General features: G+C 31.0%; 1 protein-coding gene across 1 annotated transcript in view; it reads right to left on the bottom strand.

Moving 5' to 3' along the window:
* Positions 1–9,200: 9,200 nt before the first annotated feature.
* Positions 9,201–14,901, bottom strand: part of NCAM2 (neural cell adhesion molecule 2) — a 503,501-nt gene continuing 497,800 nt past the window's right edge. Inside the window, exon 18 of the mRNA XM_041735239.1 lies at positions 9,201–14,640. Within this exon, the coding sequence (XP_041591173.1) occupies positions 14,529–14,640 (112 nt within the window). The 3' untranslated portion in view covers positions 9,201–14,528. The remainder of the gene's footprint in view (positions 14,641–14,901) is intronic.

Consider the following 14,901-nt stretch of genomic DNA (forward strand, 5'->3'; position numbering starts at 1 on the left):
CTTTCTTCCTTTGAGAGACAGAAAGCACATGTGAGTAGGAAGAGGGGAAGAAGGAAAGAATTCTTGAGAAGATTCCCCATTGAGCATGGAGCCTAATGTGAGGCTCAATCCCACAACCTGTGAAATCATCATGACTTGAACCAAAACCAAGAATTGGGTGCTTAACCATCTGAGCCACGAAGGTGCTCCTGTGGCTTCTCTTCTTATTCTCTTGACATTGTCTTTCACAAAGCAAAAGTATTTAGCTTTAATTAAGTCCAGCTTATAAATTATTTCTTTCATGGATCATGTCTTTGGTGTCATATGTAAAACGTCTTGCCATACCAAGGTCATCTAAATTTGTCTTCTGTTATCTTCTAGGAGTTTTATAGTTGTGTATTTAACATTTAGGTCTATAACCTTTCATTCATTCATTCATTCATTCATCCATTCACTCATTCATTCTTAATGAACTGACAAAAGTAACTTATTTTACTTCTTTTTTTTTTACCTTGAGTTTTAAGCAATGGTGCTCTATGCACAATAATCACTGTTAAATATAATTTTTAAGCTACACATCCTATTCACTTTAATTAAAACTTAATTTTCTATCATAGGTATATTAAAATATCTCCATAGGAACACCTGGGTGGCTCAGTGGTTTAGTGCCTGCCTTCAGCCTAGGGTGTGATCCTGGAGTCCCAGGATTGAGTCCTACGTCGGGCTCCCTGCATGGAGCCTGCTTCTCCTTCTGCTTGTGTCTCTGCCTCTCTCTGTGTGTCTCTAATTAATAAATAAATAAAATTTATAAAAAAAAGAAAATCTCCAAATTACAATATAAATATGCAATTTCATTTAGAAAGAAATTCAGTTTTCATAACTGTCAGAATAAAATGAGACTTTTTCAGATGGGATATCAAAGAAAGTGAATATAACAGCCAAATTATGATACATCTTTATAGTATATTTCATTAATTATTCACCAAGAAATTGAGGGGCACTTGATGAATAATATTTTGATATCTTTAGTGAAAAAAATGCATGTTCTTTTTTGAAGTTACAACTTGACCTCATCAATTTTTACACAGCACAGATTTTGTTACATTTTCATCAGAGCCATAAAAATGTATATTCCACTTTGACAAACTTGTTGAGGCATAATTAGTAAATAATAGAATGTACATGTGTATTTATGCAATATGGCCATTTTTGTCAAATGTATGTAACTGTGAAAGCATCAAAACAATTAAAATAATAAATACATGTATCATCCGCACAAATTTGTCCTGTACCACTTTGAAATCTCTTCCTTTTGCTCCACTCCAGTTTCCCCACACCCAGAAAATCACTGACATTTATTTCACTATGGATTAGGTTACATTTCATAAAATTTGTTTTGTTTTTGTTTCTTCTTTCTTTCTTTAATAAATGGAATCATAAAACCTGTTCTTGTTTCCAGATTTTTTTCACTCAAATGAATACTTTTGAGAATAATGTACATTGTGGCTATGGTTCGCTTCTTTTTTAAACTCAGATATAAAGGACATATTGTGGAGGTATATAATATCTTAACTCGATATACTATATATAATACAGTATGGTTGACTATAACCACAATGCTGTGCATTAGATCTCCAGAACTTACTCATCTTCTGACTGCAAATTTATACCCATTAACAATATTTTCCCAATTTCCTCACTTAGTCTCTAGCTCTTCGTGACCACCATTGTACTCTTCTTTTACAAGGTATGGTTTTTGAGATTCCACATATAATTGAAATCATACAGTATTTGTCTTTCTCTACCTGTTATCTCACTTAGCATAGTGCCTTCAAGGTCCATGATGTTGTCACAAATGACAGAATGCTCTTCTTTCTTATGCTGAATAAGATATATATATATATATATATATATATATATATATATATATATATAGTATATATACTATATACATATATTTAAACTATATATCATATATTCTTTGCCCATTTATCAATTGATGAGTGCTTAAGTAATTTCCATTCCAATTTCCATGATTTTGGATCATACAACTCAATAAACAGCAAACAATCTGATTAAAAAATGGGTAGAGGAACTGGATAGACATTTCTCCAAAAAAGATACACAAAGAGCCAATAGGTACATGAAAAGATGTTCAACATCACTAATCATCAGGGAAATGCAAGTCAAAACTACAATGAGATATCACCTCATATATTTATATATATATATATTTATATATATATATATTTATATATATATATATATATATATATATATTTATATATATATATATATATATATATATATATATTTATATATATATATATTTATATATATATATATTTATATATATATATATTTATATATATATATATTTATATATATATATATTTATATATATATATATATATATATATTTATATATATATATATTTATATATATATATATATATTTATATATATATATATTTATATATATATATATATATATTTATATATATATATATATTTATATATATATATATATATATTTATATATATATATATATATATATATATATATATTTATATATATATATATATATATATATTTATATATATATATATTTATATATATATATATTTATATATATATATATTTATATATATATATATATATATTTATATATATATATATATATTTATATATATATATATATATTTATATATATGAATTTTAAATAACCGGGCTTTAACGTATGTTCTATAATATTGGTCCTTATATTTTTAAGCTGTACATGTTTTATTTCTTACACTTAAATATATCACCAAAGAGTATATTTTGAAGTTATGTAGCTGATTCTATTAATATTGCTTTGTTGTCAAAACCAATATATATATGGAGAGCATAACTGAAGATCTTGAGTTTAAACCAGATATATTCTGAGATTAATTTTAAATTCATCATTAATATATGTTGTCTCTTGATATGTGATGCTTACTGGAAAAAAATCAGAATAGATATTGCTTGACCTGAATTTGAATCTTGTTTCTGCTACTTTCCAGATATATAAATCCAAGAAAAAACATTTCATCTTTTTGCTGATCAGAATTTCAGTTATAAAAATAATGGGAATTAACAAGGAGGTGTCTAGTGCCTGTATACATTCTATTATTTCATTCTATTCTATGATTTTCTTTCTGACTGTAAAACCTCTTTTTATCTATTGCAAATTTAATATTTTGAGCCATTTCACTGCTTAGTAGGATACGTTTTATTTGTCGCTGCTAATCCATCATGTGTCTTGATGAAACCCTCTCTCACAGTGACTGAGTGGGCACAACATTTGGAAGCTGTTGTCATATTAACAAGAGTAATGCAAACAGACGGTTGATAAATAATTGCACACTGGAATTTGTGCTCCTGAAAACTCTCTTTTGAAAGCCATTCTCCATACTCTAAAGATCTTTGTACTGGACTACAGAATGATTTGAGGCCCTGTCAAGAAAGATCTAGAGGATGAGAGATAATTTTCCACATTCTAGTTTCCCCTGAGGGTCCAGCTGAATGTGGTTGTGTTACTGATCTTAGCACATCAGTAGAGGAAAAAAAAAATCACATCAAATTGTGCAAAGTCAACACAAAAGAATCATAATATAATTGTATTGTTTTACCATTATATTTGATAATAGTTTATAATGTAGATTGGTAGGCAGAGCAATAACCCCCAAAGCCTGTCGGGGTCCTAATCCCTAAAACCTGCAAATATCTTGCCTTATATGTGAGGGAGAAAAAAAGCTTTGTGTATTTGATTAAGTTAGGAGCTATGAGAAGGAGGAGATTACATTGGATTATCCCATTGTACTCGATATGATCACAGGCTTCTTAATAAGAAATAGGGAGGCAGGGAGTAGGAGTCAGAGAAGGCTTGCTGACAAAAACAGAGGCCTGAGTGTACCATTGCAGATGGAAGGGTACTAAGAGTCAAGGAATGTGGGCAGTGTTCATGTTATCAACTGAATATTTGTATCCCCCTCAAATTTTTGTGTTGAAACTGTAATCTCCAATGTGATGGTATTTAGAGGTGAAGTTTATGGGAGATAATTAAGGTTAGGTTAGGTCATGAGAGTCGGGCCTTCATGGTGAAGTTAATGCCCTCATAAAAAGAAAATTATAAAATGAGACTTCCCCTTGCTCTTTCTCTCTATTTCTCTCTCTCCTCTTCTCCCTCTCTGTCTTCCTCTTTCCCTTCCTTCTCCCCTTCTTCTTTTACTGTCTGAATACACACACCAGGAAAAGGCTATGTGAGAACATAATCAGAAAGAAGGCCTCACCAAATCCCCCAAACACCATGCTCGCACCCTAAATTCAGACTTCCCATCTCCATAACTGTAAGAAATAAATGTTTTTTTGTTTAAGCCACCAATACTATGGTAACTTGTTATAGCAGCCTGAACTGACTAAGGCATTCTAGAAGCCTTCAGACTAATACAATCCTGCTGGCGTCTTGATTTTAGCCCTGTGAAGCCCATATCAGAGTCTCACCTCTACAAATATGGAATAATACACTTGCAGGTTGTGTTTTTTTTTCTCTTTTTAGATTTGTTATTTGAGAAAGAGAAAGACATAGAAAGGGATAGAGAGAGCATGAGTGGGAGGGAGAGGGATAGGGAGGGAAAGTCTCAAGCAGACTCCTTACTGAGCATGGAGCCCAAGGTGGAGCTTGATCCCATGAACCTATGAGATGATGACCTGAACGTAAACCAAGAATTGATGGCTAACTGACTGGAACACCAAGGCACCCTGGGTTGGGTTTTTTATTTTATTTTATTTTTTAAGTCACCAATTTCCTTGTACTTTTTTGTGGTAACAGTAGGAAACTGATACAGCTCAGATAAGTGAGACACAAAGTATAACTGCAAGTGGGTTACTACTGTAACAAAATCTGAAACTTCTGTCTTTAGCTTTGTAAACTGGATAGGAGCTAGAGACCTGAATAGGGTAAGGAGACCATGAAGTCCACTAGAACAGTTACTATCAGATACCAGAGACAAAACTACCTTTTATACTGGAAGAACAATCAGGTAACAATTAGGCAGAACAATTAGGTAGGTAACAGTTAGGTAACAAACTGTTACGTGTGATAAATTGGTAAACAGAAAATGTAACTAATGAGTTTGTAAATCTGACTAAGGAGATATCCAGGCAACATACCGAAAGTGGTATCTATCTTTTTTTTTATTTTTTCCCCTCTCAGGTATGATAAGATCTTTCAAGAGAAAGGTTTGCTAACAAGACAGATACTCAAATTTTAAGCAGAATTCAGAGGAACAATTTTTAATGCAAGACTTGTTCTCTCATCCCCACACTTATAGCTGTCAAAAATTTCACAAAGCAATAAATGGCATAAGGATAAATATCAAATTAAGCTATTGTCAGTAAAACATAATCTTGAGGTCAAAAATCACAACAAGGGTCTCCTTTGTTTTGGGTCACATAGAATTTAAGGAATTGCTTAAGACACTAAAGGAAGTGTTTTGTAGACTTTCTTAATTAGACAAATGTGCTTTAAAGAATCTTAAGAGCATTATTCAATAGCTCATTTTGCAGCCCAACACAGAGAAGACACTGCCTTAAAAAGATTTGAGATTTTTGTCAAATGTAATGGTTATAATTTGATACATAAAAACAACAACAACAAAAAAAATAAATAAATAAATAAATAAATAAATAAATCAACCATAACAAAGAAAAACAAAAACACCCCTCAGTTTCTAAAAAGGTTGTATTAGTGGAACACCTGGGTAGCTCAGCAGTTGTGTTTGCCTTCAACTCAGGGTGTGATCTTGGAGTCCCGGGATCAAGTCCCACATGAGGCTCCCTGCAGGGATCCTGCTTCTCTCTCTGCCTGTGTCTCTGCCTCTCTCTCTGTGTCTCTCATGAATAAATAAATGGAATCTTAAAAAAATATATATAAGATAAAATAAAGGAGTTGTATTAGCTTGAACTTAAGAGAACTTGGTTTAAAAGGAAGTAGATTTGTAAGTACTAGATATATTTGGCCAGGTAGCAAGACAAGAAATTTACTTAGCTACACACACCATTTTCCACAGAAAAGAAGTATACCTCAAAGAGTTTTCCAAAAAAAAAAAAAAAAGAGTTTTCCTAGGAGCCACTGGGAGCAACAGATTTAGTAATGACTGGCACAAATTCAAACCAAAGTTAAAATGCCCTCTGTTGGAAGCAAGGGGGAACTGGTGATGTTTGATTGGCTGGATTTCAAATTTTCTGTAGACACAGTAATTGTTGAATTCCTTCATTTCCTCCCTTTTTATCTTAAACGGCAATGTCTAGTGCTTTTTTTTTTTCTGCTTATATCTCACAATTAATTATCTGTAGGGTTTCCCTGGGGCAGTTATATTGTCTTTTTAGTGCCTCTGTACTGGAAAGGCCCACCCAAGTTATAATAACCAAGGAGCCTTATTGACATTTCAAAGTTATTGAGTTGATTAAAGTCTGAAATTGAAGCTCGAGTCTCTTAAACTAATGAAATAAGACTTTGGAAATCTTGGGAAAGGGATAAGTACACATTGCATGTAGAAAAGATGTGAAACATTAGGGGACAGAAAGAGAGTGTTTCCATACTTAGGAGTGTTGCTCAAATATGTCATGCTCTTGTTACATTATGCTCGCACATTGACTATATGGTATTCACTACTTGAAGATCTCAAGTGTGATGCAAGTCTTGGTAAGTATATACACAATGAGGCTTCCATTTGTAGGATTTCTTCTTAGAAACCAGTAGCAATATAAGTGAACTTGGCTACACCATATGGAGGAAAATAATTGCCAAGCTGAGTCAAATTAACAGATATGGTCATGAAAAATAATATATTGTTGATGTTTTAAGCCATTATATTTTGGCTTGATTTATATTTAACAAAAGATAATTAAAACAGAAGTAAAAGAAATAATGAAATGGAAAGCCATACTTTCAGCTTTTAATGACTCAAATTTAACCTATTAATAGATAATTTAATAGATTAGTAAAATTATGGTCAGTCTAAAGAACGTGAAATAGCTGTCTAGCACAACTTAATTAGGATCAGTATTAAAAAATGGCAGATATAGAGATAATCATGGCTATCTTATTGTTATTTTCTGTGGTAGACACTGCATAAAGAGTTTTATTAATAATATCTCAATGAATCTTTACATCAACTCTTGGAGATTATTATCTAAGCACATTTTATAGATGATGGAATCAAGATTTAATTTTTTACATAAATTGTTTAAGCTTAGAGCTTGCAATAGGTTGTAGAATTGGACTGTGAGCCCAAGTATATTCTAATACTTAGATTCTTATCTGTTTCCTATTATTACTTTAGTAATCTCAGTTCTATCCCCACTGCAACTTTGTGAGAGCACTTCTTTCCTCATCTTTTTTTTCTGGTGAGTAAAGATATGGGTCTCTTGGTTCCTGACTTAATGAAAATTTTGTTTATGCTTTCCAGGGGTTGTTTTCATTAGAATTGTTAGGGGAGCTTCACATGGTCAGACATGGTGACCAAGTTTCCCCAACCTCTACTGAGTGATCTCTTGCATATGTTCCTTCCTCTTTAATTAGAAGGAACATTACCACTTCCTTTTACAACCCTCTACTTATAAAATGATTCTTCTAAGAAAGTTTGTAATTGCTTGACTTTTCCATTGTGAGTGGATTGATTTTAGCTATCATTCTTTCCTCTATATATCTCAGTCTTGCCAGGTCAGTTCTAGACATTGATCATGCTTTTGTTATGACAGATAAAGGAAGATAAAGGGATCTGCAGAGGAATGTGAAAATTCAAGGTGAAAGAAGAGATGTTTTTGTTAGCTGAATCATCAGGTTAGTCTTTTTTCCCCAAATCTTAATATCTTAATACTAGCAACCTCTGCCTTTATAGCCTGCTAGATTAATAAAATGACAAAGTAAATTAAATTTTGATTAAATTTAATATTATTCTAGCATAATAGTACAGTTGCCTCCTCCCTGCATCCCCCACCCCCAAATTCTGACTCTGGGAAATGACTTAAGTTATCCAGGAAAGTGAAAATATCCAAATGCATACATTTTATTTTGGTGAACAAAGTTATGCCAAGGATAAGAACATATATAAGACCCTTCACATAAAACAGAAAACATTATTTATGATTGAGAACATTCTAACTTGTGTGTTGAAAATGCATTCAGAAAAAGTAATTAAATTTAAAAAGAAATTTAAAGTGCTGACTCCATATATGACCTGATTCTTAGGAGACATACATTCATTACCTATATTACAAATAAAGAGGATTATAGTAGGTGATAGCTTAGGTTAGAAAGAAATAGAAGAAATTCTCTAAAATATTAACAGAGTTACCTGATGCATTTTTATCATATATCAGAGACTTTGTTTCAGCCTCTTTCTCATGGTATATTTTGTATTTTATTATAACTGTTCTTTTAATTAAATGCAGGGTAACTGACAGAACAAGCACCATATATAAATGTTTTTTTTTTCATTCTTGACCAACTATTAATATTATTTTTACTCTACATATGTATGTACTTTGTGGTATTTGTAAGGCTTATATTGAGAATTGTTCCCTTGTGAAAATTTGGTATTTGCTTTCCTTTCATTTTTTTTTTTTTCATTTTAAGAATAAGTTGAACTTTACACTGGTTAAAAAAATGAAAACCCCTTATAAAAGCATGTGAAGAATGACTGGCTTCTCTTATAACTCGTGAAGTCCTGCTTGAACATAATCTATATAATAATGAGAAATAAAATTTCAACATGAACTAGAAGTTTTTACTTCTAGATTGTCACCCAAATGTGTCTCCAATCCACTCGCTCTCAAATTTCTGTGTGCATTAGGTTACTAGAAAGGCTTGTTAAAATACAAATTCCTGTAGCCCCTCCCAGATTCTTCTAATTTAGGGGGTCTGTGGTGAGGTCCAGAAACTTATATTCATTTCTAACAAATTCCCAAGTGCTAATGCTGCTGGTTTGATTTTAAGTACTGTTCTAACCAACCGTTTATTATCAAAATATTGTGATTCAGCATAGGGCAAAATGGCAGAAAGTATTCCTTTTTTTAATGTATAGAGATAAATTTGGAAATTCTTTGAAAATGAAAATATCTGAAAAAAAAAAAGAAATGCCAAGTCATAAGCTCACTCAATGCAGAGATGTTATTCAAAATAAACATAAATGCAACACTTTATTAAAGTAAAAGTATCTTTACTATTAATATACAAATGGTGAAGAGTGACAATTTTGATATACTGTAAGCCATACTTTCAATGTCTCTCATAAATACAAAACTTCAACATTTGCAGTATAATTTTTACAGTTTAGACATATATATACAGCATTTCATAGGGACATACTATATTGAAACAATAAGAAAACTTCGTGGTAGCTAACTTAAGAATATAGAATTTGAATGGATATATACGTTAAAGAAAAGTATGTTTTTATGCATACTGAACACAGCATAGAATTCATACACCAAAAGGGAACAAAAAGGTTTTCTAATTTTATTTGTAAGAAGTTCACATATTCCTAACACAGTTTAGAGGCAAAAATGCTAAACCATGAACATTCCTTTAAGAATTGGAACAAATATGTTTTTTTCTTAACAGTACCATTTTATATAATGCATATTGTCTTTGAAATAAATCCTATCTGCAAAATTGAATATTAGGTTATTAGGTTCTAAGTTAACTTTTTTTCTCTGGATCTAATTGAGTCTTCTCTTTGCACCAGTATAACTGGCCTTAATTTTTATCTAAGTGGTGTTCCTAGTCCCTGGTCCAGCACTTCTCACACTTACATCCTTCCAATCTATCCTAAATATAGGAACTCAGTTTGCCTTTCTTGATTCTTTCAGTTTTTTGTTTCTCTAGTCTCCTATGCCTGGTTGCTGGTTGTGATTTGAAATGCTCCAAGCCATTGCATGGCTTATTTTTTCCCAAAGAAGGCTAAAACCAGATGCTACTTTTAGTGTATTATATGTTTTTATTTTAGAAAAAAAAAGTGGCAATGTTAAATTTATATAAGCAGTTTTTATATTAATAATTATGAACGTCCATGGCCAAAAACCTGAAAATTATATTAAAAAAACTAAAGTGGTGGTACCAGCTAAGGTATTTAAGTTATTGATAAAATTTTATAGTGAATAATGAGCTATTTTTAAGAACGTTAAATGTGTTATCAAACAAATATTAAACATTATATATATTATAAAAATCTCTGAGGGGAAATAATCTGCATTCTCATATAGTGTTGTTAAAAGAATTCATCTACATCGGTAAATGCATTTTTAAAAAAGGAGATTTGGAAAGACCTGGGAGGAAAAATTGTATTTGTTCAGCGAGTACTACATCTAGGCTCTTTTTATAAGCTTCCCGTTTACACATATCATTGTTTCATCTCAGAACATGATTAAATGCATGAGTAGAAAGCTTTCTTGAAAGATTTTCACTTCAGGACTGAAGTACTTCATTTCTGTGACCTTACATAGTTTAATTTTAGTATACCCTAATACTTCCATATGCCATTTCAGTGTGAGAGACAATGTAATGATGCTTCAAAGGATTAACACAAAGATGCAAATCTTTCCTCTCTAAATATAAATAATGCAAACAATTCATTAAAAAAATATTTTCCCTTACTCATAAAGTTTGTTGAGTAAACATTCTGGATATGATTATGAGAAGAACTCCATGAGCAACTGACATTGAGCATTTACATTATTCTTCATGAAAAAGAACATTGCAACTTTAATAAGTAATTGTAATATGCTATTCCAATATTTCTTAAGAAATGGAGATTATTCTTTCTATTATATCTCTTGTAGATATTTTTATCAGTGGTTAGATTATCAATAATAAAGGATGATGTATGGACCCCAAACAAAGTACAACAAGACAATGTAGACCCAAGTGACACTAAAATAATTTACCCTATCCTAAAATATCATGTTGTCTTTGTCTTACAAGTGGTAGAACTCAATTTTAACAATATCTAGAATGTATTTATTATCTAGAACAATAGTGTAGACAAAATGAAATATATTTTACATGTGCATTAAAGGAATTGCTTTGTTATGAATGAAATAAGTTGCACAGTATTATTTATTATATTTAGATTTTGTATTCAAAGTAAAGTAATTAAGTTGAGCTTATTCACTAAATGTAAATAAGACAGTACCACTTAAGTGTCACAGATATGAACAAAATTAATCAATAAAGATTGCAGTTGATTTTTTCCTTTAATAAAGCAGAATATCATGCTAATCCAAAGGCACAAATACATCTTAATTACTTAAAATAAGAAGCATAAAATAAAGGTCTGATTATAAAGTTACAATTAATTGTTGGCACTCAAATAAATAATTTGATTAATAAAATCCTATTTATATAAACGTTTAAACCAAAGACTCAGATTCATGTAAACTTTGCTGGATCAAATCATCTTTGAAAAAATGTATAACTATTAATATTAAAAATAAGGGAAAACTAGAGAAACATTACATTAATGTTAGCATTAGCATCAAAAGAATGGCAATAAATCAATCAACAAAAATAACAAATCTATAGAAATCACAATTCTTTAGTTCTTTTGCAGATCATTGTAAAATATGTTGACACATTAATTTATGCCAGTTTTAAAAACAGAATGTGTCAAAATGCTGATATTACTGTTCCTTCCTATATGTTGTTGAATATAGATTGTCATTGCCTAATTGCACATTACCTATCAAGAAATATCAATATTTTAGTTACTTTTTTCTTCTTTGTTTAAATTAGCATAGGGTTCTGATTATTTAACCCACTTATATTCAGTCAAATATTTTGACATTTTATATTAATATTTAAGAGCACTCTCAGACAGTAAAAATAACATTTATACAGTTATATGGCATGTTTAGAATAAGAATGAAAATAAGAACAGATTATTTCAGTTTTACTCATATTTTACAATTTACTACAAGCATCTCTTATTCGGAAACTTTTAAAAATAGAGCAAGTTGGAGCATTCCATTGAAATGTTATTATTATTATTATTATTATTATTTTTCATCACAGTATTGCCTTGCTCCTGCATGGCATAGATTTCAAGGACAAGAGATAAGGACCACTCAGACAATTGAAACAGTGCACTTGAAACGGTTTGTCTACAATTAGTTTCAAATTATCTGCTAACCTCAGATCATTACTCCACATTAGTGGCAAGAAATTTAACAGCATATATATGTATATGTATATATATATAATATATATATAAAAGAAATATTTAAGTAAATTGCTTTACATGGAAAGTCCAAAGAAATGAGAGAGACAAACTTTCAAACTGAGGAAACACAAAAATATTTGTTCTTTATTATGATTTCTCTGCTCTTGAAGTATAGCACAAATATAATAATAGTAAACATGCTAAACTGGTTTCTCAGTTTTTCTAATTCTTTCACCATTATCAGTTTAAAACCAGCCCTATCCAGGAAAAGTTAGCATTCATGGCTATTGCTTCATGGACATTTTACTAAGCCTGTTTACTTTGCACAAATAAATTCAAGTACTTTGACTAGTTATAGCACATTGGTACAAAAGGGGGGGAAAACGTCAAATAAAGCAAAGAGGTGATCAAACCAACATAAATAGATAGCAACAGTCAAGTCTATCAAAAGACCAGGTGGATAATTTCTACTCAAATTCCTAGGGAGGCACAGCATTTCTTCAGAATATGTCAGAAAAAAATATCAAGGGGGATATTCCGGCACTATAATCCTGTGAATTATGAAAATGATGCTGGAGATTTAGTCCACAAACATGCAGACGGACACATTCTGTCCTGCTAATAACTAAAGTTCTGTGAAATTAGTTGTCTCTCCTTGCCTGACAGTTTCAAGCACTTTGTAGAGAAAAGTGCTCATGAGTAGCATTAATATTGCATTTGATGTATTCATCAAGTTATCTCTACAGAGAGACATGCAAAGCAGGTTGCTCTGCACTGTTAAAACTCTCAGCGTTCTGTTGGTATGCACTTCCCAACCAGCCAATATTTGAGCTATAATACCACCTGAAACACTAAAGATTATGAATGTAACGGGCCTAAAGAAACCTTTGGCTCTCTAGGATAACAAATAATCTAAAACCTGCTCCCAACTGGTATGTATATTTATAAACATAAATACATTTATTTTACCTCACATATGAATGAAAAATCACATTTCAGTCTTTTACCTCTGGGAGCTTGCATAGCTTGGAAGTTAATAAGTATTTTATTCTGGTTTAGGCCCTATCAAATAACATTAGAAAGCTTGTGTTGAACAGCCAAGGAATTTCTTCAACCAAAGTTATTTATCAAAATTTTAAAATGACTTCTAGTTACAACATCAAGAAGAAAAACAGAGAGTGGCAATTCAATTGTTTATCACTGACACTTTTATGGCATGTGTAAATGTTGATTTCTTCTTAATTTAACCACTAAGGATCTTAATTTCCAGTAGCCAATTACATTTAATGATTGACCTATAACATTGGGAAAATGAATTTTTAAACAATGATTATCTAAAACAATGGTCCAAAAGCATATCTGAGGATACGGGTTGAAGTATTTCAACACTAAGGACTTATTTTTTGATAAAATTATTTAAAAAGTAAAAGATAATCACATATTTATAAATATATCAAGACAACATTGATATTGTTACCATTTCAATTTACTTTATTTGAAGCTGAGGGCAGAAATCATATTATTTTCACTTGCAATACATTTATTATTTTGTGTAATCCATTGTGAGTGATTATGGCATATATAAAGAGAGAGATTTACGGAATCTTTCTAATCTAATTTTACACACAACTAATATTCGTTCAAATGGGTAACAATTTTGATCTGGCACTTTAGTCTACCAAAAATGAACATTGAAATAGCACTGTAATTATAACTTAAAAAGAATTTTCCAGTTTCTCTCAACTTATCTGCTAAAAATACTGGCTCCTTCAAGCCCATGTTCCCTGAAATTCTCCTGATAAAAAGTGTAACCTTTATTAACTGTTTTTCATCTTAAACTGAAATCTACTTTAATCATCTATTTGCCCAAGATAGAATGAAAAACATGCAGGGCTTTCTTACACATTTAGCTCACAAAGTTTTTCTTTCCTTTTGTTTTTTCTTAAACCCCTGTTGGTTGGAGAGGTCATTGAATGAAATATATGTTTCTTAAGAAACAGAGCACTTTAGATGTATAATAAATTGCAGTACTTCAATCACAGAATCAAATTGATGCCCAAGAGTTGATGCCAGTCAGGTCTCTCTATTGAAATTCATAACAAAATGAACAACAACAATAACAACAACAACAAAAGGTAATGGACCATGGGTAGGAATATTTGATCATATGTATATGTGTACAAGCTATTCCAAGCTAGAAGTTTCCCAAGAAATTAAGGTCAATGGAATAGTTTTGGTCATAGGGTCACTGCAATCCAAATGCTCTTTGTAGCATTGCCCAAGCCTCTGTGATCTTGGTGTTATGCTTTGCTGTCGTCTTCTTTTGATTGGATGATGTCATTAGAAACCTTAATTTCTATAGTTTCTTGATTTAAGACTTCTTTTCCATTTTCTTCTTTTAAAGGCAATTTTCTGGAAGGAAACATAAAAGTAATGAAGTTCATTTTCTAAGGTAATTTATGTGGTATTCTTTAATGCTTACATTATTGCTTTATAGAAGGCAATGCCCACAATTATTAGAATGAAAAAAAAATCAGATTTGTTAAAATTGATAGAAAAATAATTAAATAATTAACTAATATTGTCCATTGTAAATATGTGATATAGCACAGAACAATTAATGAGACATTTGAGGTATTTGTAGATTTACATGCACCAAATCGTTCACTGTAG

This window comes from Vulpes lagopus, chromosome 20 (genome assembly GCF_018345385.1).
Source record: "Vulpes lagopus strain Blue_001 chromosome 20, ASM1834538v1, whole genome shotgun sequence".
Classification (NCBI taxonomy): domain Eukaryota; kingdom Metazoa; phylum Chordata; class Mammalia; order Carnivora; family Canidae; genus Vulpes; species Vulpes lagopus.